This window comes from Corvus kubaryi, unplaced genomic scaffold (genome assembly GCF_017639235.1).
Source record: "Corvus kubaryi isolate FWS band 111438036 unplaced genomic scaffold, C.kubaryi_AGA036_p1.0 37398, whole genome shotgun sequence".
NCBI classification, from domain to species: Eukaryota; Metazoa; Chordata; class Aves; order Passeriformes; family Corvidae; genus Corvus; species Corvus kubaryi.
The window spans coordinates 42045816-42072897 of record NW_024581137.1 but is presented as its reverse complement, the minus strand read 5'-3'; the positions used below and the strand labels follow the sequence as shown (position 1 = coordinate 42072897).

The following is a 27082-nucleotide window of genomic DNA, read 5'->3' as shown; positions in this document are numbered from 1 at the left end:
TACACACCTGAGCTAGGGAAGACAAGTGAATCATTAAATTCCAAGACAGTTGGCCCAAGCTCCCTCTGTGTTCAATGGGGAGCACTGTAGGCAGAGGGCAAACCACATCATCCTTCTACAGGTGCCTAAGGTGGGTTACGAGTGCTGTCCTCCAGAGGTGCCTACTTCCCTCCACAGGCAAAAGGGAGCCTAGGGTTAAATGTGATGTTCAGAGTTAAAATTAATTAAAAAAAAATTAAAAAATCCCTGCACTGCAAATAGCCACTCCAAAGTTTTACTCTGAGTTTTCAGTACTCCCTCTATTTTCAAGTGCAGGCAGCAGCTAGTAACCTCTCAGACCATGTAAAGCCCATCCTTCAACTCTGAAATACTACAGAGGAGAACAATCTGGAAAAAGCTTCAGAACTATTTAGACTAATTTCATATTTATTGCTATTTTAAACTGGGTGTCTCAAAGCAAAGAACTTTAGAACACTGAACTGATTTGGAAAGAAATGGGCCTAGAACAAAAGTCATGTTTCATGGATCTAATGCAACTCTTGAAAAATGCAGAAACACAGAAATAAGATGGTATAGAAAGTAACAGAGACATCAGCACGTTGAGGGCCATGTTCTCAATGGACACGTGACATTTCCATTACAGAAGAAAAATTAAAAAGTTCTAAAATGGAAAGCGTTGATCTCAAGATTAGGCATATAAGCTGTCACAAAGCAACCTCAAGCAATGTATCGGCAACAGGGCTGGATGGCCTGAGTGGAGCCTGAGAAGAACTCTTCATCACAGAACTCTTCATCAGGAAGAATTTTTCTTTAAGAGTTTGAGAACAACATACTTGACTCTGAAAGAGCAGTCTTCAAAAGCTTCAACACGTGTAGGTGGCAACCAACTAAACAGAACAACTCAGAACAGAAATCTCCCTTTGGAAACACTGCATGGAAGTGGAAAGTAGGAGATGAATCTTGAAGCAGATTTTTAGGAAACTGAGTGTGGACTTGAAAAACTTTAAGGAGTCTGTGGAGGTCACTGAGCTGTTGATGAGAAGTCTGAAGTACAATGATGCAGGAAAGAGAGGAATCAGGTTGCACAATCTGGAATTATTGACTGGGAGAAACTAAGGGTAGTAAATTCTCCTCCTCTGGAAAACAAAGTTTCATGACACCTCAACAATCTATATAGCTGCTCATCACCTGTAGCATCAGCAACAGTACAATCCCTAAGGGATAACAGGCATATCATCTTCCAAATATTGCATTTTCTAACCTTTGCATACATTCAGCTTTTCCAGAAAACTGCACTACCAAATGCACAAGTTAACTTATTGATGAATTCTTAATTGTTTCACATGGGCAATGTTTTTTTCAAAAAGAAACTGAGACACCACAAAAACATTTGAGATGTAAGGTTGCATTAGATAGGCATATCTTTGATATTTAATGTCTTTTTCAGCTATCATTAAAAACTTGAATCCTTTTCCTCACATGATATGAAGTCTTTTCAGGTCCTAAAGATTTGAACTCAGACACTCAGAACAACTCTGGGACTTGGAGTTTGTTTTGCTGAACTATGCTTCCCCTGTAACTTAGGGTTTGTTTCATGTGATTATAATGGCCATTTATTTCAAACATGCATTAACTACAGAGAAATTAATTGTGAATAAGGAAAAAACCCTCAGAGGAGCCAATTTTTTATTATTTTGAAAATTTAGTGGGATTAGACAAAACAACACACCTGTCTGCAGTACAACAATTAGCAGGTTTCTGAGGAAAGCTCTTGACTGTGAATGATTTAACCTGGAAAACAACCAAATTCAAGCTGTGTTTTTTTCAGTGACAACAGTTGAGGCCCATATGCTACTTTCTGCTCATACCTAAAAATAAGTTAACCATTCCATGAAGCAGTTATAAAGCCAGGTCACCCCATTTTAACCAATATGTAATCTAACCAATGGGTACAATACCTTTCCTACTGCTCTGTAGTTGGATTTGTGTTTATACCCATTTACTACTGTTTAGTGGAGCAATGTGAAATGGAACAATATCAGCACAACAGGCTGAACACCTCTCATGCTATGGCATCCTAGAGACAAATCAGTAAATCTTTCTTCAAGGTGGTAAAAGTCTGTATCTTCTGAGCCAGAGAGGGGAACAGAACCCAAGTGCCACATCCAGAAGGAAAACATTACCAAGTGGGATACTGAATAAAAATGCTGTCTATAGGCTGGGTTTTTTACCACCTACCCTTGGTACAAAAGTGAGGATTCTGTACCTGAAGAGGGGGTTCGAGTCTGCAGCCCTGGTGAAGGAAGGCACTTTCCCATGCAGAAAAACTAGGCAGATGATAAGCACAAATCCTTCTCTCTACAGGACATCCAGCTCCCTAAGCAAACAAAGCAGGCATGCTGGTGTCTGTGTCCCTGACTGAGCACAGTCATCTCATGCAAAGAGTACCTCACTTGACCTCAAGGCACCAAAACTGAGCACGGCAATCTGAGGTTGCAATGCTTACCCAATGGTAAGCTGAGTCCTTAAAAGACTTGGCATGATAAAAATTGAGGCTGTATTAGGAAACATGTTCCCTACTAATGGCTAAACTATTCAAGCATCTTTGGTCTCCTCCTTTGAGAGACACCAACCAAAATACCTATAACCAGTACCTGCTGCTTCCCTCCTGTTGCTGCAGCTGCAAAAATAAAGCATTAGAAATAGCAGCCTTCTCAGGCAAGATTGCTTATTGGCATTCCTGGCACAGCTCACTTGCACGGTCCACAAAATGCGTTCATTAACAGCTAACAAAACAGCAGAAGGAGGCTTTCTTCAAATGTTCCACTCCTTCCTGAGCACAGGGGGAGTCCTCCAAACATTTCACCAATTTATCAAAGAAAAGGCCCATCTTCTAGCAGGACAGACATATTCCACTGCATTTTGTTGCTAGGCAGTCCTCTGCATTTAACTGCAATTATTTATTTATATGAACTTCCTTCTCCATCCTCCCTACCAAGATGCTTGTGGTGTTGAATAAACAACTGCACAATAAAAAGAGCATAAAAGCAGAAGGGCAAAATATTTAAGAGCAAAATTAACAGTTGCCACCAGAGCTAAGAATGAGATGGCAAACAGAAACCAAAATAACTGAACTCCAGGGGGCCAGGGAGAAACTTCTCTTTTTTAAAAGAGAAGTCAGGCTGCTAAAATAGATAGAGAGATAGCAATGAGATAAACCAACCAAGTGGTGAGACCCCATATGTGAGACTGCCCAAAACAAACATTTCAAGACTCATATTTAGTTGAGGAGCTGTGAGTACTCAGAAGGCCATGACCTTCTTTTTCTTCAAGGTTCTTGAACATTTACTATATATATAACAAGTATTTATGATTTAAAACAAGTCCATCCAGGCAGATTTTGACAGGATTGTTTGTGACATGTCTGAGAAAAATGCATTACTTTAAACAGTCTGAGGAAATGAATCTAGCAGATTCAGTGCATCATGCCACAAAATTTCATCTACTTTATGAAAGACATACATGGAGGGTGAAAAAAACCATATTTCTTTGAACTTTCTTAGATAACTCAAGATAACTCAAAATCTCAAGAATGTCTGCTGTGCTCTCTGGACCAATAGAGCACTCTGTTTAGCAACAGGGACTTCTCTGTGCTCTATACAATTTTCTCTCTTTCACTCTGAACGCTTTCAATTTTTTTCAACATTTTTCCTGTTCTCTAACATATTTCTTAATGATTTAAGACTAAACATTACTTGAAGTTAGATCAAGGTTCCAAACTTTTTCTTGCATTTGTTGAAATTAACCAGAATTTTTCTCCCCTTTACTGTCTTCTCAAGAATTCATTCTGCCAACTTCCTTGTTTAATCTGATCCATTATTATCATTATAACTATTAACAGCAACACATACTAATTATGGTATCGAATATAATTAGTTATCTATCAATTTCACATCTACAAGTTCTTGATCACATCTGATGTTTGCTATACACACTGGAGAGTCAAACCAGAAAAGAGTGCCTTGCACAACTATGTCATTTGGTACGAAAGGCTTTCCATGTTACCAGGTTAGCCAAGTCTGTAAACACTTGTGAAAAATCTAATACACTAGAGGGTTGCTTTCCAAATGTAGTAAGCACTGATGTCCCTTATCCTAAACAGACAAGATATCCTGCCTGAGAAAAGAAGTGCTCTTTATTATTTGTTAATCCCACACCGACAGCAGTAACTGCAGCCCATATAAAGTCAGCTCAGGATCAAAATAGATTAAGTTTCTTATCCTGCAAATCTAGTAACTTGGAATGTGCTTTGGTTCCAGAAAAGTTACATGAAGAGCAGCTAAAAGAGAAACTTTGATTTTTTTAATGTATTCTTGGTGACATCTGAAATTGGCAGGTATCTTATTGTTGCCAATAATAAACGTATTAATCTTGCTTAAGACTTACATGGTAAGCATTTAGAGTATTTTGCTGATTCAGCTATCTTTCAAAATTCCTGGGTCTTCAAACAACTGAGCATATGATACTCTAACAGAGCCTTACATTGAATTAATGGTCAACAAACATGTTCCTTAGGGATTTAAAATACTTGTTATGACAGCATTTTGCCTTCTTGTAGCAACAACTGGTGATTACTTGAACAGAGTGCCTGCCACTTTGGCAGTAACTTATTTTGATTGTGATTTCAAAGATGTAAATATGCCTCAAGGCTTGGAAAGTAGATACAAATTTAATAAATATGGATATAAATAGCTGACTAAGTAACTTCTATAGATCACTTCTCTACAGATTTCAAGGCAATGCCATCAATAAAGACAGAAAAAAGGATGAGCTGACTCTACAGGCCAGCAAGCTCTGTCAGATTTAAAGAAAACCCCCACATTTCAAGGGTTCAGCATGCTGGTGATGCCAGATTAAGAATTTAAGAGAGAGAGCTGAACACTGAGAACACTTGCTCTGTATATAGCACTCCAGTAGGTGCTGAAGATTAGGTAGTTAACAAATTGAGCAAGATTAATACATTCAACAACACACTGGTGGAATATGTACAATTTTTTTTTTGACTCTGACTAATGTGAGAACTTATACACTTGGACTGACATAGAAGAAGATATCTGAATATTAAATCATAGCTCCATGTTTTTAAAACAGTGGTTATTTAACTATTTCCTATAGAAAATTCCAAAATTTAAAAGGAAGATTAAAGTTTGAACAAGACAAAATACTTGAAGGAAAAATGGAAAGGACTTCCTTATGCCAGCGTAATTTCCTTTATTTTTCTTCCTAAATGTCACAGAATCACAGAATCACAGTATATGCTGAGTTGGAAGGGACCCACAAGGATCAAGTCCAACTCCTGGCCCTGCACAGAACAGCACCAAGAGTCACACCATGTACCTGAGGGTGTTGTCCAAACACATCTTGAACTCTGTCAGGCTTGGTGCTGTGACCATTTCCCTAGAGAGCTGTTCCAGTGCCCAACCACCCTCTGGGTGAAGAACCTTTTCTGGATATCCAACCTAAACTTCCCCTGACACAATTTCAGGTCATTCCCTCCGGTCCTGTCTCTGGTCACCACAGAGAAGAGATCAGTGCCTATCCCTCCTCTTCCTCTCACGAGGAAGTTGCAACTGCAATGAAGTCTCCCCTCAGTCTCCTCCAGGATGAACAGAACAAGTGACCTCTGCTGCTCCTCACATGGCTTCCCTTAAGGCCCTTCATCATCCTCATTGCCTTCCTTTGGACACTCTCTAATAGTTTAATATATTCCTTATATTTATCTTTTTTAGATTTCTTGTATTAATTTCATCATAGTCTGCATAAGTATCAGCATATGCTATACAAAATATACCTGTGTGATATACATGTGATGGGTTTAAATATTTCTTTCAGTGACATCGATCAAAAAGGTTTTGATTATATAACAAAAGCTGCATCAATATAAATTAATTAGAAAAAATAAGTTAAACAAAGAACTATTAAAATTTCCCTTTATCAAAAGCTGTTTCTTCCCCAAACTTTGTACACACACCATGAAGTAGACCCAAACCTCTTTGTAACAACCTCTCAGTCTGCAAATGCTGTCAGAGATGAAGCACTGCTGCCAGAAAGGCAGCCAGCCACGGCTGCAGCATAGGGAATGCTCTCCTGTCAGGAATTCCTAACACAACTTTACTCCACCGCAAAGCACCAAGATTGCAGCACACCCAAGGAACACACTCTGCCTTTGTGATGGATCTGCCCACGTGCACCAGTGCAACACATTCACAATATGTCAGAATTTATGTGTATGCTATGACTATGGGTTGCATTCCCCCATGCATTTGGCCCTTCAGATTACTTTTAAAACCAATGACCCTGGCACTGATAAAGTTTCCAGGTATTCCAAATAACTGCTTAGGTTTACTTTTGCCTGCTTTTTGGCTTACTGCCTTTCTCACCAGCCTTGAGTCAATCTCACACAGGACACACAAAGCAAGGACCCTCTCTACTCTACACTACTGTCTGCAATATATAAGGGAAAACCAGACAAGTAACCCAGTAATAATTACTTGCCAAGGGGTCTGAGGCATCTAAAGGACTAGCTTCCAGACCAATTTGCTGCTGTAAGTCACAAAAACCTTGTCTAACCTAGCAAGTATCTGAACCCACCCAACTCATGCCAGTGCTGAACCATGTAACATCTAACTCCCTTCTAAGCCCTCCTCAGCTGTTAAGGCATAGGATCCAGTCTTGCTGCCAAGGAGAAACCAAGGGACTGATAACCCTACTCAGGCTGTGGAAAAGCAGTCTTAAATCCCTGGTTAGTTTGAGAGAGTCTGAAGTCCCTTATGTGTAAAGGCATGCCCACCATGAGGCAACTCAGGGATCTGAAGCTGGCCGGTTTACAACCCCTGCCAACAGAGCTGCTCCAGTTTATATGGAATGCTTGAATGCATTCACTGTGACAGTCTGCACCTTATGAGCTCAGGTCAGCCCCCTAAAAATGGGCAAAATCATCATTCTGTGTCTATTCAGAAGAAGACAGAAATATTCATTTGAGTAGAACTGGGACCTCTTCTTGCTGTTGCCCCTTCACATTGCCAGCTTTTCCATTATTCCCCGTTATCTTAAATCCCACAGATTTCTACTGAGAGCAATGAATTTTCTTCTACTATTTCTAACTGCTTTGTTTATCACCTAACGCATGTCTTCTCATACAAGTTGGGCGCAGCTCCACAGAAATTAGTAGAGCAGTTTCATGTGGGATCAGTATTAGGCTTTTTTCTGCTAGTATTATTATGGCTTAATCTTTTCAAACATTACTCAAATATTCTCAGATCATTCTCATAAAGTTCCTATACTCTCTAGCAGTATAAAAACAGTTGCATGCTACCAATCCTTTGAGGAGATGAGAAATTCACCATTAAATGTGTCCTTGCTCACACCTTTAATAAAATACTTTTAAACACTTTCACTGTTATTATTAGTAACAGCCATTTGTAATGTGATTCTTACTCATTGATTAGGACCCTGCCGTGCATGGCACAGCAATGCCAAATATTCCTGTACCAAAGGGTTCATAACTTAAATATGAGAAGAGAAACCACACATCAATAAAGAGGAAGCAAAAAGAAAGAATAAAAGATTTATCTTCTACAATTATGTAAGTGGTGTTTTAGGAAAGAAGAAAGCTTGCAAGGAGCAGTAAGAAATAACTGTATGCAAGTAAAGAACAAGCACTGAATGTACAATCTGTGGTTTTATAAATATCTCCTATAACATGTAGTCGTGACAATAAGAGTCCTCACTGTATTAAGGTGCAAGATGTCATTTGTGTCTTGTTTTCATTTCTGTACTGTTTGGTACAGAATTTTGGATAAATTTTCCAGTTGTTACATTAGACTTTTTGCTGTGTTTTAATCCTCAGGGGGAAGTTCTCTATTTTGTTTTCTCACTATCGTTCTTTTCCTTTTTTCTTTACTTTGCTTTTACTAACTAAACCATATTCAATAAGGCTCTGGCTTATTAAAATATTAACATCAAATAGTAATAAAATTGTGGATGATTGAAATAATTGAAGTTTGATAAATTATCATGTAATGATATGTAAGAGAACTGTATAAAATGTTGGTTTTTTCCACTTACAACCTTTTGTGCAAAGAAAGTCTCATTTCATCCTCTTATTTTCTATATGTATTTTGTTCATATGTATTATCTCGGAATTGCTTTAAATTTTTTTTAGCTTGGAAATCCTGCCACCCATTTCTGAGTTTTGATTGAACTGATATATTTCTCTTTGCTGTTTGGTTGGTTTTTGTTTGGTTAGTGTTTTTTTACCCAAAAATGTGCAGAACTTACTGCACGGCATCACGCCACTACAAGAAATCTACTTTGGATTCAGATTTCAGAGAGATCAGAGAAATGGATACTGTATATTGGTTATAAAGGACAGGATATTTCCTAATAGCTTCCTCAAAACTTGCATATATTTGCAGATCTGTGCTTAGTCCCACAAAGGAAGAAGATCTAGAAATCAAATAGTGAAAATACAGTGCTTTTTGTATGTGATCCTAATAAACAGAGTTATATCCAAGAAATCAGAAAATTTGTATCACATAGAAAAAAACATCTTTTTGTAAAGACTAATTTCTTGCTCTAATGAACATCTTTTGTTGCATCTGCAGTACTGTTGTTACTTCTAAGAACAGAAATCTCATCTCTCCCTACTTGATGTGATGTAGATTTAGACCCAGGCATGAGTTGTTTGAATGTCTCCTTTTCAGAAATCCATCTGGCTAGTTACATGGCAAATTTTTTACCTGCTGGGCCCTCCCTCTTCATTTTTTTAACCCTGGCAAACTAAAACTTTGGTATTTTCGTCGGACGACTCTACTATTGTCAATACTAGAAGAAATACAGAATATCTTGTACACTGGTACTTGTTGATGTGTTTTGATAATTTCGTATTGCAACTTATATTGCAAACTTGTCTCTACTCTCATAATTGTTTATATTACATTTCCAAGTTCCTCTCTACACGTAAAAAGCTAATTTCCTATATACATCGGATGATACGTGGCTTTGGGTTAAAAGCACTGATTTAAATTCCACTGATCTCTTATCTCAGAGTTTAGAAATAAGATGTTTAGAAGTGCTATACAGTAATGAAAACTTTGCACTATCAGTGTTATAATTCTTTAAAATTTTTCCAGTGCAAAGATTTCACTAGTTGTCATACAATTTTGCCTGCAAACTGCTTAACTTTTAGCAGTTGATATTAAAAACCATAAAGATACCATTGCCTGCATCTTCTCAGTTCTCAGCTTGTAGAATGACTAAGAGCAGCCTCAGCTCTGATGGATGAAATTCTCCTTTCTTAAGGATCTCTTCCAAAAACATCAACTCTTCTCTTCCTCCATTGTAATGTATTGAATTTCTTATCTCTCCTATCATTAACCATTAATCATCCTTCATGGTGCAACACTTAAAATCTGAGTAGATGGTTAGGAAATACCTAATGCATTCATACATAAAAGAAGAGAGACGGAGAAGAAAAACTAAAGGAGAAAAAAACCCATAACTCAGCTCCTGTATTATTCACAGGGAACAGGCTTTGAGATGGAGACTGACTTTTCCTCTGTGTTGATGCAGTACTCTGTCAAGTGACACAGAAGCTGATAGGTAGGATATCATGTTTTCTCGCTCACCTGTACATTTTGTACTGGTCAATGTCTTACCTCGGCCTCATATTCCAAGGCATGGTGAGTTACGATACCGCCAGTTTCCTCTGACAGCGTTGGTTTACAACTGCAGCCAATTTCATATCAGAAACAGCATGGTAGTATCAGCTTATCTAACTCAAGTCTTCCTTAGGCATGAACTGCTTCTGCTTTCACTTAGCTTCAGATTCTTGTTGATGCAGATCACAACAACCACAAAGCAGGCAACAGCTGAATCTAATGAGTTCAGCAAGATTTTCATACAGGCTTTTCACTTGACTATAGCTGTTGTTCCTCGGCTCTTAGGTATGAAAGCATGAATAAACAAAGAGAAAAGGCATTTGTTGGATAAAAAGGAACATGCCCCCAGCTTTCACTGAAGGACACCTGGATAAGTGAAAAAGAATGACTGAAATTTATCTCCCACCAATATGCAGTCTCTCCGGTGCGAAACTAATGAGTGAAGGTAAATCTCTGATGCAAGGACTATGCCTTACTGAGAATATGTACGTGGTGACTACAATTCTTAATATTTTCCTTTCCAGCACAGTTCAATCCTGGCTCATCTCTACTATCAAAACCTATTACCTCTTTAGTTTTACAATTTAATAAAAATTTAATATATTGTCTTTCAATATCTTTCCTGTAAAAGTTTTATCACATATTTTGAACTAATACATGAGAGTGCCTTTTTTCATGTGTCAATTTTTTCATAAATTTAAGTCACTACAGTAAAATTCAAACATATTCTAAGCATCATGCCTATTGACTCAGTTCACTTGCCAAGTGATCAATGTGGTCATCAAAACGTTTGGCTGAGAAAATTATTCCACTCCTTTCTAGCTTATTTGCACTGAGATCCAACAAGCATTATATAAAAGATATATAAAAGACTATACATAAAAGAGTTCTGTAAAAGACTTTCTTCCTGTTTTCTAATTCAGCAGCAACAGTAGGCCAAATGAAGACTTCCACTGATTAAATTTTTTCAATCAGGTGTTTTTCAGTAATTCTTTGGCATGGAAGTGGCCCTGCTGTGGTCTCCTGCTCAAGTGCTCGCCAAGCACCGAATGGTTCAGCTTTAGAGAGCAGAACAATGAGGATGGATTATTAGAGCATGGTCCAGGCTTTAGTAAGGAACATACCATGATTATGTCCAGCACTATTTTCCTCCATATGAACGCACCCACATTTTACCCTCTGATAATTTTTGTATTTCAAGGCTTTCTGTGATCAGAAAAGAGTTCCCCACACTTTTACTTTTCAAATGTAGCACATTTTTAACTTGTGCATGTGTTACTGCTCATGCTATATCAAAAAAATTTTAAATCCCCTGGCTAAAAATTGTTCACTGCTTTTTAGGACTTCAGTCTGGTTTTTTATATCACTTCTCTGAAAAGAATATATTAATGTAGAGTTTTATCTATGAATTCTTATATATGTAAGTTTATTCATTCAAGTTACTTCAGTGGAATTATGAGTAAAGAGGAAAGACCCCAAGATCTTTCTCTGCTCCCTTCACTACAAGATTAATTTCTCTGAATGAAGGGCTGGCAAGACTGTACCACATAAGTCCTTGCAAGCTGGCAGTGCAACATATTAATTTAAAATAAAAAGGTCAAGGAAAACCCAACATGGCAGTTGGCTCAGGTCACTGGCTGCTGTCCTTTTCTCTCCTACTCTCAAGCCCTTCACACATACACTAGGCTATTCAGTGAACCCAGACTCTGAAAAATGTGCCCTTTGAACTCAGTTCTCAAAAAAAGCTTTCAGACTAGCAAAAACAGCAATGCCCTCTTACAATACCATATTGTACCCTCAAATTCATAGAAGGGGAAGATCGAGCTTTGTCATGGTATCAGAAGTAGTGCCACAAGGATGTGCATGGGAGTCCAAGAGGTGAAAGAATAGTAAAATCAGTACCTGTACCTTCACTGACCTATTTTCAGCCTGCTATGTATAAATTCATTTAAAATATGTTCCAGCAGCATCACATATTTTATCACTATCCAAAAACCTACAACCATGTGACTTTATTGCATGCCTGCACACTGCCTGATTGGGTAGTCTCTATCCTTGCAGGTTTTTAAGACCTATTGGATAAAGCCCTTAGTAACCTTGTGTTGTATAAAGTCTTATAGCTGACTGTCCTTTGAGCAGGAAGTTGGACTAGAGGCCTCCTGAGGTCCCTTCCAGCTTAAGGTATCACAGCACACTGATACACACAAGCACACAGAACACACACAAATACTCTTCACCAAATTCCACCTGTATAATCTCTTAGAATTTATGATGTCATAGCTCTAGTGAGTTTCCAATACCCCAAACTTTTGTCATATACACCAATATATATACACCAATATATACCAATATGTAATTAAGATCAGGAGACACATAGCTCTGCCTAATCACAGTTCTTAAAGTGGATAATATATACAACAGCCTCTAGTTATCTCCTTGAGATAACTAGAGCCTTGAGAGTAGCTGACAGAATTTTTTAGGATAGCTATGTAGATTAGTGGCGACACAACCATGAAGAATTATCACACCATGTATCTTGTTTTTCTGACATTTAAAATAAACTTATTCAAAAGCAGAAAATATTCAGTGTTTGCTTCCTATCAGTAAAAACAGTCACAAACATTTTTCTTAGCATGGTTCAGGGCAAGGACACAAGTGTTTCCAGTACCTATGATGTTTCTGTACTTTGTAGCCTCTAATGCAGAGGCTATACCAGCTGACTTCTGGATTTTGCATTCAAAGCTCTCAAAAAGCTATTGGTTTACTGGTTGCATGTTAACTTCAAAAAGTATGTTTGTCTGACAAGGACATTGACCAAGAGAGACTAACTACTGCATTGTCTTCTGCCTGGTTCCCTCACCTCTATGCCCAAGCAAGACAACGCACATATAAAATCCTTGCAACATGGTATTTAAAATCTGCTTTTTGCATTGGCTGGATGTCTAATCCACTGTGATCCAAATAAAATAGAAAGACTCTTTCCTAGAGTACTAGGGAAATCTGCAGTGACTAGCTCAGAGCAGGTATTTACACTGTGTCCTTGGACTTCAGTGACACCAACACCAAAGACAGGCAAGTTCTTTACCCAAAAAAGAATAAAATGACAAGTGTTCATTCTAAAAGCTTTAAGCACTATTTTGTGAGTAAAGGCAATGTAGTTATATCCTAAAAAAGAATCAACCTAAAACATCTAGGGTATCAGAGCAGACTTGCAGTGCTAATTGTGTTGGAAAAAGCAATTTTTTCAGTTGGCCTCAGTGCACATCAATGTGTATGGAATAAACAGTGACTGTGCTTTAGTAACACATCCCTCATTTGAGGGACAAATGCGTAAGAGTATTTTGCAGTGTTCCATTTTCACATTCATTAGCGTCAAAACCAGAGCTTCCCAGTGACCTTGCTCTGCTCAGGACTGTTACCACTAATGGACCTACCACAGTCTCATGCTCCCAACCCTCACCACTCACTTTTTCCATGCTAATGCACATACAGATCATTTGAGGGGAAAAAAACCCATATCCATATCTAAGCTCCATGACTCCCCACTTTCTATTCCTTCTCATAACACAAAAGAGTAGGTGACTTCAGCTTGAGTGTGAAAGAGGGAGTAAGACAATCCCAGAAACAGATCTTAACACCTAATGCATGTAACAAATTGTCTGAGCACAAAGTTTACTCCAGGATTCGCTACTGAACTATTTCATGAGCATTAGGAAGTCAATGCCCTCCACCCCACAGTTCCATTTCTCTAAACTGATAACAATATTGCCTTGTTACAATTTTCAGTTTGGAAAAACAGGGCAAAGCTGTAATGAATCTGGATTTTTTTAGCCAAAGGAAGAGTGAAAGAAAAAAATCCTAAGTTTTAAAAATGATACTCTGCAGCCTCCAAAGCTAGTCCATCTTATGACCTAGCTGAACTTACTGTTATAAGATTCAACCTCACTGTCTAACAACTTTCACTTGCTGGAATTTAAATCTAGTACTTCTTATCTGCTATATCAAGAACATGGAGAAGAAATTATTCCCTTGCCCTTTGAATCATCATACTCACTTAACTTTAATCACTGACTGTACAAATTATATCATATCATATCATATCATGCAATCCATTCCATGGCATGGAGTTTGGAGTTTCAGTTAACGTAGACTAGGAGCATGATAACTATTTAATATATCAGATAATCCCAGATGCCTAGGGTGGAACTCATCACCATTCAAGGCAAGCACTTCAGACTTTGTTTATAGTCCATGAAGTGCTGTCCATGATGCACCTCATCTTCAAGTTCCAAGTCTAAAACAACTCATAAAAGGCCCAGTTCCTCTTCAGGATTTGGTGAGCATAGGGTGACAAACTCAGCTATTGATGCATATTTAAGAAACACAGACTCAAAGAATTTCATTTGCAGGGGAGCTTTGGAGGTCATCTAGTCCAGCCCCCTGCCCAAAACAGGTGTACTAGGTCAGGTTGCTCAGAGCTGAGCCCAGTCAAGTCCTGACACCTCCAAAGACGGATATTTCATAAACTCTGGACAAACAGTTTTAGTAATTGACAACCCTCACAATTAAAAAAAGGTTTCCTGATATTTTGTCAGAATCTCCTATTTTTCAACTTGTGCCCATTACAGATGTCTAAAATCACCTAAGGTCTGACCCCTAATACAATTAACAGGCTACTCTCTTACAACATTGTGCTACTGCTCACTTTATTTTAAGGTCTTTGTAGCAAGCAAAGAGTCTTTAAACTTGTGGTAGCATGCTCCAAGCATTAGCAAGACAGGGAATTAAGAAAGGTCTAAAGGTTTCAAAATAGTTAGTATTTCTGGAAAAGGAAAGTAATGAGAATCCTCCCCTCAGATGCCAAGTACAGAAATTAAGAGACCCATCCATAAAATGGTTGGGTTTTGGCTTTCTGTTCAAAATCTAAGAACAAAGAAATAAACAAAATCAATTAGAAAGCCTAGTGTTCATTTAGAGGAGATCCTTGATAATTGGAAAGACTAAGTAAAGGGAAATTAGAGATGTTACTATGAGACTACAGAAAATATAAGAAATTAGAGTTTCAGAAATGTGAGCTGCCCAGCAACTTCTGAGTAAAATCTATGCATTTGTAATAGAAAAAGCTCATCTGCCTGCTTATAATTCAGGAAAGATCAGTGTTGTTATCAGTATAGCAGAACTTGAATAATAAATTTAGGTGGAGACCATCATTTGCACTTCCCATTTGGTTAGAAGGGCATCGCAACAGCTGTTTTTCTCACCAAAAGCAGCTGACTAGTGATACTATTTTTCAATTAATGATGTTACACTATGAATAGATCACTGCATGTAGGCATGAAAACAACAACAATTAGTGAAAGAAATTCAGCAATGTAACAAAGTAGGTTTTGGCTTCCATTTAATTGGAGGGTAGGGAAAGTCAGAGATGCAATAAACCCCTTCTAGACACAGTGAAATTTGTATGCTGAAGGCTCTCAAAACAATCCGAGACAGACTGAGTAAACAGATCTAGAAAAAGCGAGAATTATGGAAGTGTAGAAGAGCAGAGAACAAAGAGGCCAAAGGCTTAAAGCAGTGTTGAAAAAATCTAAGAGGATTTTGTTTTTTAAATAAGAATGTAATTTTGCACTGAATCCTCAAATGAATAGAGATTTCAGTTATTTAGAACTGAAATGCTGTCACTTAATGTCCTTACATTGTTACATGCACTAAGCCAAGCTGTGTAATTCCACACTTGGTTGAGTGTGAAAGTAAATATTTTTAGTTTTACATTCCAAATCACAATAGAAGAAGAGATGATACAAAAGTAAAACAGCCTTATGTTAAAAGACAACACTGTAGTGCAGTAATGCTTATGAACTCCATTCCATACATTAACTCGCATTTCATATTATCTATGGAAAACATAGCCTAATTTGGGTGTATAAGATGTGAGATCTATATTAACTAGCCTTAGAGCTCTCATGTACTCCTCTAGCATAAAATGAGGACCAAATCAAATAGCTGAAACAATGACCTCTGGGAACATATTACTACGTCTTAAATCACACCTCTAAGACACAAAACATTCCCAGTTCTTCTTGGAAACAAATAAAAACACCAAACAACATGAAGGGGTAAATAAACAATGTATATAACCCAGGAAAAGCAAAATCTGCTTTGCAGGTACCTGACTTATGACAAACATGTATATTGATAATATATGCTCTGCACCTGCTATGAATGAATATGTGTGTGAATGTCAGCTGATGCAAACATGATTCCGTTTAAAGCTTGGGTTTTCTTGCATCATTCTGCTCTGCTTTGTGCTTCTTTCCCAGACAATAAGCAGGTGAACACATTTAGATTCTGGACATGTACAGCAAAACATCAAGAGTTCACATTCCAAGGGCTCACCCCTCATAATTCACGCCTTGCAGTTTTTCTTTCTTAAAAAGACTATGCTTTATAGTTTTCACACATTTACCGTTTCACCGTTTTGCCCTGAATCAGAAATTAATGAAAACTTCCTTGCAGTGAATTGAGGGACAAGGATATTGAAAAGCTGATCTTTCTGCTCTTCTTTGATTTTATGAAACCATATTTTTCTGGTTGGTGAAATCAGGATTAATTTCTCTGTCTGAACATGCAAAGGACCTCCCACTATCACATTTGCAACATCCCTCCCCTAAAACTAGAAATGATAAAATTGCTCTCTTTTTTTTTTCCACCCTGTAGGAGTAAGCAGCCTGATTAGTATTTACCCTTGTAAGAAAGAAGAGTGCCCCAGCAAAGAGTGTGGGAACATAAAACTGTTAGAAAGAGAGAAGCTAAGTCGCACATTTTGCCTATTCATTTCTGATAGAACGTGTTCTCAGTGGAGTTTTATACAGTAGGAGCTTGAGATGTGCAGAGAAAGAAAAGCTCTGGTCAAGTATTTACATCCCACCTGGGACACAGGCTAATCAGGAATTTCCAGCAAAAACTTTTTCCTCATAATACATCAAATTGTCATTTTGCACTTACTGTACATTTAACATACTAAATGTCAGTGAAAAAAAGGGGGAAACGCTTAAATGTCAGTGAAGAGCTGAGGGGATGCTTGGGTTACTGAACTGCTCCCTCCCAGAACCATTTCCTTTCTTCTTCCTGTGCATTTAAAGGTTGTGGATGGTCACCAGGTCTTGCATCCAATGGCATGGTCCTTCAAGTCAAGTGCTGAGAGAAGTCTTTTTCCACAGCAGTATCTCAGTGTCCCTGGTTCTGAAGACCTGAAGCCTGAAGACAGCCAGCCACCAAAGGACATTTGTCCTTTGTGAAATACAACAAATGGAGGACCAGGACAAGAACTGGGAAATGAACTGAACAATGGGTGACAGGTGAGCAGACTGCAGACACAACTCTGATGAGCTGTGATGAGGCTTCTCACACTTTGGAGCTGAGGCTGTACAGACACTGACGGGTTCTAATCGAGCATCTGCCTGGGGAAGCCACTCCCTGGCTCCAGGGTTCTCTGAGAAAGCAAAGAGGAGACAGACATGGAAAGGAAACCCCTTGCATAATGCTTTATGCCATGAATTCCTGTAAATGTTCCACAGCACCAGCTGAGGAAGCAGTGCATGGGCTTTCTGTTCTGTTCACCGGAAAGAAATGTGAAAGAAGCTCTAAAAACCCACGGGAGGTGCATTTATTATAAGTTGTAAAAAACATTTGTACAATATGAAAAAAACAAAAACTTTTGTTTCCCTGACTTCTGAAAAGTGAAAGATGAAAAAATACATAAAACTATCCTAGAAATCCATACAGCTTTTCTTTAGAACTTGAAAGGCCCACACGATTCAAAAAGCAATGTATAAAAATTCCACCAGGATTTGTGTTTATTATAGTATTCTTCACACGTTCCACTGCAGTTTATTTCCTACTTTTCCTGCAACTACTGAAGAGTTTTGTTATCCAGCTCATCCTTTAGTTACTACATGATGGTCTGTAAAAGCACAGAAAATTCTGACTACTGAGGGAAAGAGAACATAAACATATTCTAAAAAGTCCACAACTCCATCTCTGATTATCTCCTGACATGCATGCTTTCTATCAACTTCTTTCAATCTACACTTTGACGTCTCGCTTTATCTAGTCATTGTTTTGGGTTTATGTGGCAATTGACAAACTCAGTTTTTCTGGGACTTTTGAAAAGAGAATGGACATGTGCTTCTATGACTTTTGTGATCTATTTCTCACATGACTTTTTTTTTCCACTTACAGTGTAAGGGTAATGTCATCTAATTTTCCGGGAGACATGGCACTGAAGATGCCACATACCTTCAGAAACATCAAAATACATGCCACTGAAATAATTAATCTCTTTTGTACTACATTCCAGAGAAATACTTGGTATAATCAGTGTCTTCCTTTTACATACCTTGCTTTTTTTGGCCATAGCATAGATTAGAGAGGTATTGTCTTTCAAAGCCAAATCTCAGCTTAACCCAGAACACCCAAAAACTTCCAATTAAACCACTGGCAATATTACTAAACTGAAAATGGAGAATTATTACAAATACAGTAAAACATTTGAGTGTTTTTAAGCATATTTACAGAACACAGCACATTTTGTAGTCAGATTAAACTAATAATTAATAAATACTTTTGACATTTGTATTTTCACCACAGTCATTCATACAATGTTTTAAAATGTCGGCAAGGATAGAATTTTTTTTAAAAGTTATAGTTTGACTTACTGGGAAGTACAGAAGAAGTGATCCAAAAAGAATGGTTTCCAACAGCACCAGCCCTGAAGCCCTGATACTCTAGAAGACAAAAGTCAACACAAAATATTAGAAAATTCTCTCTGTTTGCCACTTTGATAAAGGTACCTTCACTTTTGTCAGTATAACATTTCCACAGTAATGTTTACTAAAGCACAGTATTAAGCTGTCTGTCATACTTGCATGCTCTACACTCTTTAATTCACAGGCCTGTTAGAATGGTTGTGTTTTACAAAATTCAATCTAAAAAATCTTTTTCCTATGTTAAATACTATTAAACACACGTTACCTGAATATGATTTGAAACTGCTAAATTTGCTCTCAAGTGTCAAAAATTAGAGACCATGGGAATTACAGACATGAATTTTACTGTAGGATTTGTTCTGCATTGTTTAAATTTCAAGAAGTCCCTTGAAGAATATTATGCTTATTTAATATTAATGACTTGGTTTCCATAATAAGTATGAATAATCTACAACTTCACTGAATATAGAGTGTGCTCTTAGACTGCAAGCGCATTTACTTTTTCTGAAATTTTTGTACAAAGATGTTGATTCATTAACTTATCAGGATTGTAAAATATTATGCCATTTCCTCACTGATTCTAATGTAGTCTCTCCAATGTGGTTTTCTTACATCTTAAAATTAAACAAAAAAAATCAATTATTTTCCCTAATACAAAGTGTATTCCAGTAAGTTTGATGATTTATGTACAGTGCAATTGTGCCTTATCTTAGAGACAAAACACTTGTGAGAAACAGAAACGTTACGGGTTAATGACTCAGAGAATCAACCACTGCAAAAGCAGGGGTGGATTGCTGAGATGTGTGAGGTACAGCCCAGGTGCAGAGGCTGGGAGCACCAGAGGATGACCACAACAAACCAACCTTTGTTTAGCAAGAAGCTGAGACAAATAAGGGATGGGGCCAAGAACAATCAGATCCTGATAGGTGGGATAATGCTTTTTATCATTCCAGTACCCTCCCTCACACAAGTGACTCCAACATCATACAAGACACTGGCAGAGGTCAGTGAACTCATGTCTCTCATGACTGAGCAATGCTCAAACCACTAAAGAATATTTTTTTTCTTATTATGTGCAATGAATCTCTATATACTGGAATGACCAGCAAAGCAACTGAAATGAGCTTCATACAGAGAAGATGGAAATTCTCTAAAACATCTGATCTCCATGTAACTTCTGTATGGATATCCTTTTCTAAACGAGTCTTTCACATCCTGATCAGTCTTTTCTTATCAAGCTTGTTTCTGGGCAGCATGATGATAAGATAACCTGCCAGGGCAAAGAACTTCAGCATTTCCAGTTCTTCTTCCATAACAATAAATTATCCCATGATTTTCTTCTCACCTGTGTTCCAGTAGGGACCATTCTCTGTGAATTCTACCTATGCACTTCTGCTTCCTGCCCTAAAAGAAGTGTGGCTTGCAGAGCAATGCTGGAATTCAAAATGAGCTTGAATCCAGGTTTTGACTGTACTCTCACCTCAGTCTTTGATACCAGGAGAACAGGGGTTTCACCCAACGTTTACAGATATCACAGCTCTTCTAAACAGGATCCTTGGCAAATGGAATAGACATTCTAGCAGAGATGAATGCTATCCACAATGATGAGGAAAAGCTCAAAACTTCAAATACAAACAAGTACAAGCAAAGAACTATTTTTGCATAAGTGTAGAGAAAAGAAAAAGAAATCGGTTGGAAATGGTAGTATAAGAATTCTCCCAAACTGCATTTTTGAAACTGTTGGTTTTCTCTACTGCAAAGAAAAAGACGTATTTTAACACTTGATTTTAATTTCCTTTTTTTCTTCCATAATGACCACCATAGCCCAAGAAGTCCAGGAAGAAAAGACTATCTAGCACTGAAGGGATTAACTAGAGAGAAGAAAATCAAAACTAAAGCACAATGTTTCAAAATTAATTTATTAAAAATATTTTATATTAGATATACAGGTATTTCCAGCAGTCTCTGGCTAATAGATTATCCACCAAAAGCTGAATCTTCCACTGTAAAGACGTTGCAAATACGAGTCCCTAAGGCATGGCTGAGGACAGGATCACAAATGCTTGACTTTATGGGCATCAGCAACATAAACAGCAGTGAATATGCCCACACACCTCAGGAAAAAAAGCCCTTGCTCTTTTAAGAAAATAAACAGAAGAAAGGAAACTAATGATAACCCAAAGTCTCCACCAGCTGGTGTCCACCTATAGAGGCTGCACAAATAAAATTCTCTAACAGAATTCACAGAAATCAGGGCATTTTAGGATAAAGCCCTCAAATTTCAGGCAGTGGGAATTTCTTCCACTTGCGTGTAATATTCGTGCTTTTTTTTTTTTTTTTTTGGTTTTTTTTAACAGCTGCTTGGAGGTTTTTGCATCTGTCTTGCTTGTTGGCATTTATTTTGGTTCTACTTATTTAGTTCTCTGGCTGTTTATCTTGTGTACAGTTTATTGCCACTTTGTGTGTTCATTTCCCATTCAGGGTTTCATTTCTATGTTTACTTATTTGTCTCAGTAAAACTGTCCTTTCTGGATTTCCTTGTCTCACTCAATGGTTACATGTTGCTGGCACCTAAGTAATACTGCAATTTATTTTGTTTCTAGCGTCATACTAACTTTCGTACTTATACCATTTACTTATCTAAGCCTGCAAAGAGTACTGCTTGTGAAAGATTGATTTATGCCTTGGGATTTGCTCAGTCTTCCATCTATCCATTCTATCCAGACCACATTAGTAGCCTTTGAGATAAACAGTCATTCCTTATCCTTGAATCTCAGAAAGTAACACCATTTCTGTGAAAAATCACATTAAGAAAGTCATAGGTGTCTCTTGGCCACTGCTAAACGGTCATAAATAAATGTTTAACAATTATTTGCATAAGGAAAATTTTTAAAAGTGTAGCTGCCCAAGTTGCATCAAGTGTAACAAAACAAAAGCTGAAACGATGTATAAACAAGCACAGAAGATACTGCATTTCAATTGTCTGCGGTCCTAAGCAATCCAGGAAATACAACAGCATTAATTAGCACTGAATTCCTGAATGTCATCACATAAATAAGTGATACGAGTGTCAGAGTATTTTCATAGTGGAGAAAAAAGAAGAAATTAAAAGCCCAAAAAAAATTAAAGTCATCCTGTATCGGTTACATTGTGTAATACTGAATTAACTGAACTGTAGGCTTTTGGTGTCAGTCCAGGAAGACTGCAGGTTCCTCCAGGGCCACATGTCACTGTGTATTATATGAGCATGGTACCATGGAAACCTAGTGAGGGGAAAAGGTTGGCATATTTTGATTTTTTTTACTTTTGTTAAACAACTTCTGTAACATAAAGAATGACCAAAGAAGGCTGTGATTTACAGAAAATTTCCTTTTACGAAGGTGGTTTCACCATAATGTGAGCTTGCCTTTCAGATAAATGAAGCATGGCCGAAATTACTAGAGAAAAAAAAATCAGATACATGTCTTCTTTGATCTGAACTTTGAATACATTCATATTTATTGAATACATTCATATTTATTAAACTGGACAGTGTATCTATCACTCCATGGAAAACACGTATGGATACATGACAGAATGGTAGAGAAGCAAGGAAATCTAGAGAATAGGCACAGGTTTGCTCAGCTATGCTAAGCTGATGTATTTGAAGTGACTAGAAAATTACTATCAAAATTTCCCTCAAAACAAGTGAAATAAAAAGCGTAGCCAAAGGTACATGTGAAGGCAATGTGCTAACTCTGCAGCGCTCCCAGGACAACCCTTGTGGTGCAGATCTGGCAGATCCATCCCACTCTACATGTGAGGACATGGCAGATGTGATGAGACCTTACAGGATTGTATTCCCAAATCTATCTCTTACTTCTCTGAAAATTCTTCCTGTTCAAATTCTTTTTTTCCTGGTACAGGTGGTTCTTCACTTCTCTTAAATGACAGAAGTGAGAAGAGATTTTTGTTGAGTTAAAAATACATAGTCTGGAGCTGGTTGAAATGTTTTATTACCAGTTGCTTTTCTTACTAAAATACACCTTCCCAACAAATAAATTTTTTCCAGTATGACTATATTTTTGTCTTGATTTCCATGTGCTGTTTTTCTAAAGCCCATTGAACCTTTTTCCTCTTTCTTATCCTATATACCTTTTCCCAACCACAAAGACACTGTTATCTTTCTTAGTGAAAGAGCTGATTGAGAAAATTTTCAGAAATTTTATCTCAATTAAAATTTACTTTTAAGAAATAGAACACAGAGGTTCTTCTTTCTGTCCCTGAGGCAGAAAGCAAGATGTTTGGCTCTTCTGTTAAGAGACGGAAGTTGGACTTGCCAGTTCCCAGACACTGATATTAAGAGTTGCAGAAAAGAGTGGAACTACATTTCATTGCGGTGGTTATCCTAATACTATTCACACCTGGAAGAGAAGTACTGGGGACTAAAGAATGGGCACAAAACTAACTGGAAGGAGTCTTCTGAATCCTCAGTTAGTACCCTGTAACAGTAGTGTCATAAGCTATTTATTTTCTTGATAATAAATTCAGGGATTGATTAGGACTGCTACCCAGGAAAACATAAATGTCAAATTCCATGACAAAGCTTTGCTTTAATTTTATTATTGTTGGTTGAGGTACAAAATTCAAGCAACTCATTCCCAGCTAACTGCAGGAAACACCCTTCAATTCAAGGGAGAAAGAGTTGTACCTCTTTTAAAAATTTCTCTGTAAAATAATGAAAAGGAAATTGTGTGTCCTGCTCAACCTTTCATCACACTGACAAATACATTTAACCTATTTGAATCATAGCCTCCGAGTAGATTACAGATTGCAAGCACAGAAATATTCATACCAAAGGCAAATTTTCCAAAGGCAGGCCTACGGTTATGGGCTGCCACTTAAACTGCATTGACAAATTGTCAGAATTTTCTGGCATTTGAAGGTTTTGTGCAGTAGTCCTAAACCAAATAAATATAATCCTCATGTTCTTTCATTTCCCTTTCAAGCCTTTGAAGAATACTTACGTGAAGGTCAATTTATTTTTCTATTACTAGTTATAGCTGAGCTCAAACAGAATATAACTATTAAATTTACTTTTTACTTGAAAAAAAGTCAGGAAAAGCAAAGGCCATCAATCATAAAGCAATTTCATTAAAAGTGCACAAGATGTCAGGCATCCAAGAAATCCCTAAATACTTTATTTTTCAATTCATGTGGCCCTTGATCCTTTCTGTTATGCAAGTAACGAAACCTCTTGAGACATACCATGATGAAGGTAAGGTGTTTTGCATTAGGAAACATGGGCATTGCTGCATCTAAGTTGTGCTACATCACCTACAAGACAGACATTTGAGAAAACAGTATTTGCTGGTGAAGAACCCTCACAATAAAAATGGTTAATGTTCCAGGGACATCTTTTCTTATATGGGCAGAAATTCCTTCCGTGGGGACATACTGCTTAGATCAAGACACCTGCTTCTCATCAAATAGTGGTGAATATATATATGAAAGAAAATTAGTAATGAGGTAAATAGCACCTAAATTCAATTTCAGTCTATTCAAAGCTTTATCGTTAATTTAAAAGATGAATACGTACAAGGACAATCATCAAAAATCTGGATCACTTGAAGTACCTGTTTCACTAGGTTATGCATTCAATTAACACAGAAATTAAATGAAGATCCTAAGACATTACTTTCAAGAATAAAATCCATTCCAATATTGATAGTTGCTTAATCACCAAGAGATTAAATGGAATACACAAAAAATCTGATAGAATAGGAAACCAAATTTCAGGAGCAGTTCCCTTGTTTAGTTTACAAACAGCTTCAGAATACCTGAATTTCAGCTTTCTTATTCAACTTGGCCTCACCCATTACAGAAGATAACACCACAGCTCACCGAAGTTGTCTGTATAAATTGTAGTGCAATCATGCAGAAATAAACAGTTTATGGTAAAATACAGGATAAAAAGATGAACCTGACTGCAAAGCTCAAGATTCATAATATCTCAGAGGAAACAAACTGAGAATGATGTGAGAAGTGTTAGAAAAAATCTGATTAAGGTAAAAAAATCTCATTATTTTCATGACTTAGAAGGCAAATGAACTATAGATGAAAATCATTATATTAATTTCAGATCAGTCAAAACCTCATAATTCTGAAGATTTTGAATCCAACTTCAGTTTATTTTATTCACTTTCAGTTTACAAGAGCCAAGTGCTAAACCACTCCAAACTAATACCTTATGACTGGATCTGAGAAATCCTGATCTCAAAAATGGTGAGATTTTTCAGCTCTTCAGAATTTGTTATGCTAAGTAATCTCTCATTAAGTTTAGATCATGGAATGTATGTTTCACTGGAAATAAAAGCACATTTATCTTTGAAGGAAATACTGCTATGCATAACTTAATTATTCTTCCTACCACTGTATTGCTGAAAGGCCCAACCCCAGGGAAGCTTCAAGTTAGTGCAGACCCTGCACAAGGAAAAAGTGAAAATGGCTGTACTATCTGCACAAAGTTAAGAGTTTAAGACAAGGGACAGCATATGGATAAGGGCAGATGAGAAGAACAATGGAACCACAAGGCAATATCACATTTCAGAACTAGAAATTAGTAGTCTCAGCCTATCAGTATCCCACTCTAAGTCACCTACTTTGTCAGCACTTGAATCTGAAGACATGATATGAAGAGCAGGGGATGCTCTCAAAAAGCCTCCACCAAGCATGAGGAAAGTATGAAAGGAACAAGGAGTGCTTTTTGGAAAAGGTAACAAGGTGAGCCTGGTGTTGAAACATCTGCACCAAAGAAACAGCATTAGGAGAGAGAAAAAAGTTCATGTGGGAGTTGAAGAAAAAAGAGATATACAGCTCATGTATGATGTCAAGAGGGAGATGCAACAAGGACAACACAAAGTGGCAGAGGAGTAAAGCATTTGCAGCATCATTTCGAACAGACAGGAGCAGGCCGTGGCTGCATTTGCCAAGGCCAGATGAAAGGACATCACAGTAGTCAACTCACAAGACACCAAGCTGAGACAATAAACTTAGGTCTGCAGACCAGCAGAAAACATGTATTAAAAGGGAGTTCAGAAGGAGTTCAGCAAGGCTTAGACATAGCCAGAGGCACGGTGAGCTCCAGAGTCCAGAATGACGTTTGGTAACAAGCAGGTTGCTGCAGAAACTAAGGAAGCAGTAGCTGGGATGTCCTAGAGGGAAGCAGGAGGAGATCAAGGTTTTTTTTCTGCTATATTGAAGTTGATAAGAAGACGTCAGAGAAAAATGTCATGATTTTATTCCAGACAGGGGGAGGCATAGCTGGGACAAGGAAGGCAGAAAGCAATCTGACTGTGCTCATAGCACAAAGTCCTAATGAGAAGCTGACAGCATGAGCTTGCTCCTAAAAACCTTCAACTTTCACCCAAAGAAATGAAGAAGAGAATGAAGAACAGGCATATGTTTTAGTCTGAGTGATCTGTATTCAGCTTGTACCCCATGATATAGCCAAAACCAACTGACCAAAACATTAAAACCAGCACGAAGTTTCTCTGAACATTCTACCATTAACTAAAAGTTTTGCAGTTACAAATATCCAGTAAAAAATGCAAATCTTAGTAGAATAAGGTTTCCAATACAGTTTTATTTCTACTGCTTGAAAGTTCTCATGCTACATTTTTTTCTGGTGTTTTCTTTCCCTGTATCTTATTTATGTTACTTCTTTCTTCTCTCTGAGTAAAACTTCTAAAAAACCCTATTTTCGCATCTTCATAAGAGCTTCTCCTTAGTTAAACTGGTTTTTCAACATCAAAATGGGGTCCTACTATTAGACCCTTAAAACAAAAAGAAAGCCCTGCTTCAGACAGAAATCTTCTTTTGGAGAGGGAGGCATGCCAAAGACCTCATGCAAGCCACCAGGGACTTTGCTATTGCTATTGATTGTCCAAGGAAGGTTCACAGCAGGATATAACTCCAAGACAAATAGCAGGATAAATAAATAATGTAGCTGTTATTCTGCTGACATGATAGCAAGTCTCTTCCCAGCAAATCTGTAAATGCCCATTCAGGAACCCAAACGAAACTTCAGATAAATGCAACTGTCCTGAAGTTACTGCATCAAAGAATTAGTGGGGAAAGCTTATTATCATGTGACAGACTATTCAGTCTACTCAGATACCCTGTAAGGGCTATAAGTACAAGACTCAGCAGGAATCAGAGAATAGTAGACAAGCAAAAATCTTAGCATTTTTCTCAGTTTAATTTGTGACTCTGAAAATACTTTGGAAAAGCTTTCCTATGCTGTAATAGTTGTCATTGTTGGAAAATATTTGCTGGAATTCAAGAATCAAATTACTTTATTTTTTATAATTTATTCTATAAGTGAAATCATAGTGTAATAGAATCAAATGAATATATGCCTTCAAGGCTACTACAGCTTCGTCTTTGGTCACAGCTATATCCTTGGCCAGCACCCTACACTGGAAGTGCACTACCAGCTCCATTCATTTGAAGTTTGGGGCTCTGTGTTGTAGAGTTTTGTGGAGTACTGGTGGAACAGAAGGTAACAGTGGTTCACAGTCTGTGAGGTCTTTTGCAGCAAGACATTAAGAT

General features: G+C 37.5%; 1 protein-coding gene across 2 annotated transcripts in view; it reads right to left on the bottom strand.

Moving 5' to 3' along the window:
• Positions 1-27082, bottom strand: part of GPR158 (G protein-coupled receptor 158) — a 193727-nt gene that overhangs the window by 66067 nt on the left and 100578 nt on the right. For both annotated transcript variants that reach the window (XM_042043253.1, XM_042043254.1), the window contains exon 5: positions 18440-18508. In XM_042043253.1, coding sequence (XP_041899187.1) covers positions 18440-18508 — 69 coding nt within the window. The remainder of the gene's footprint in view (positions 1-18439; positions 18509-27082) is intronic.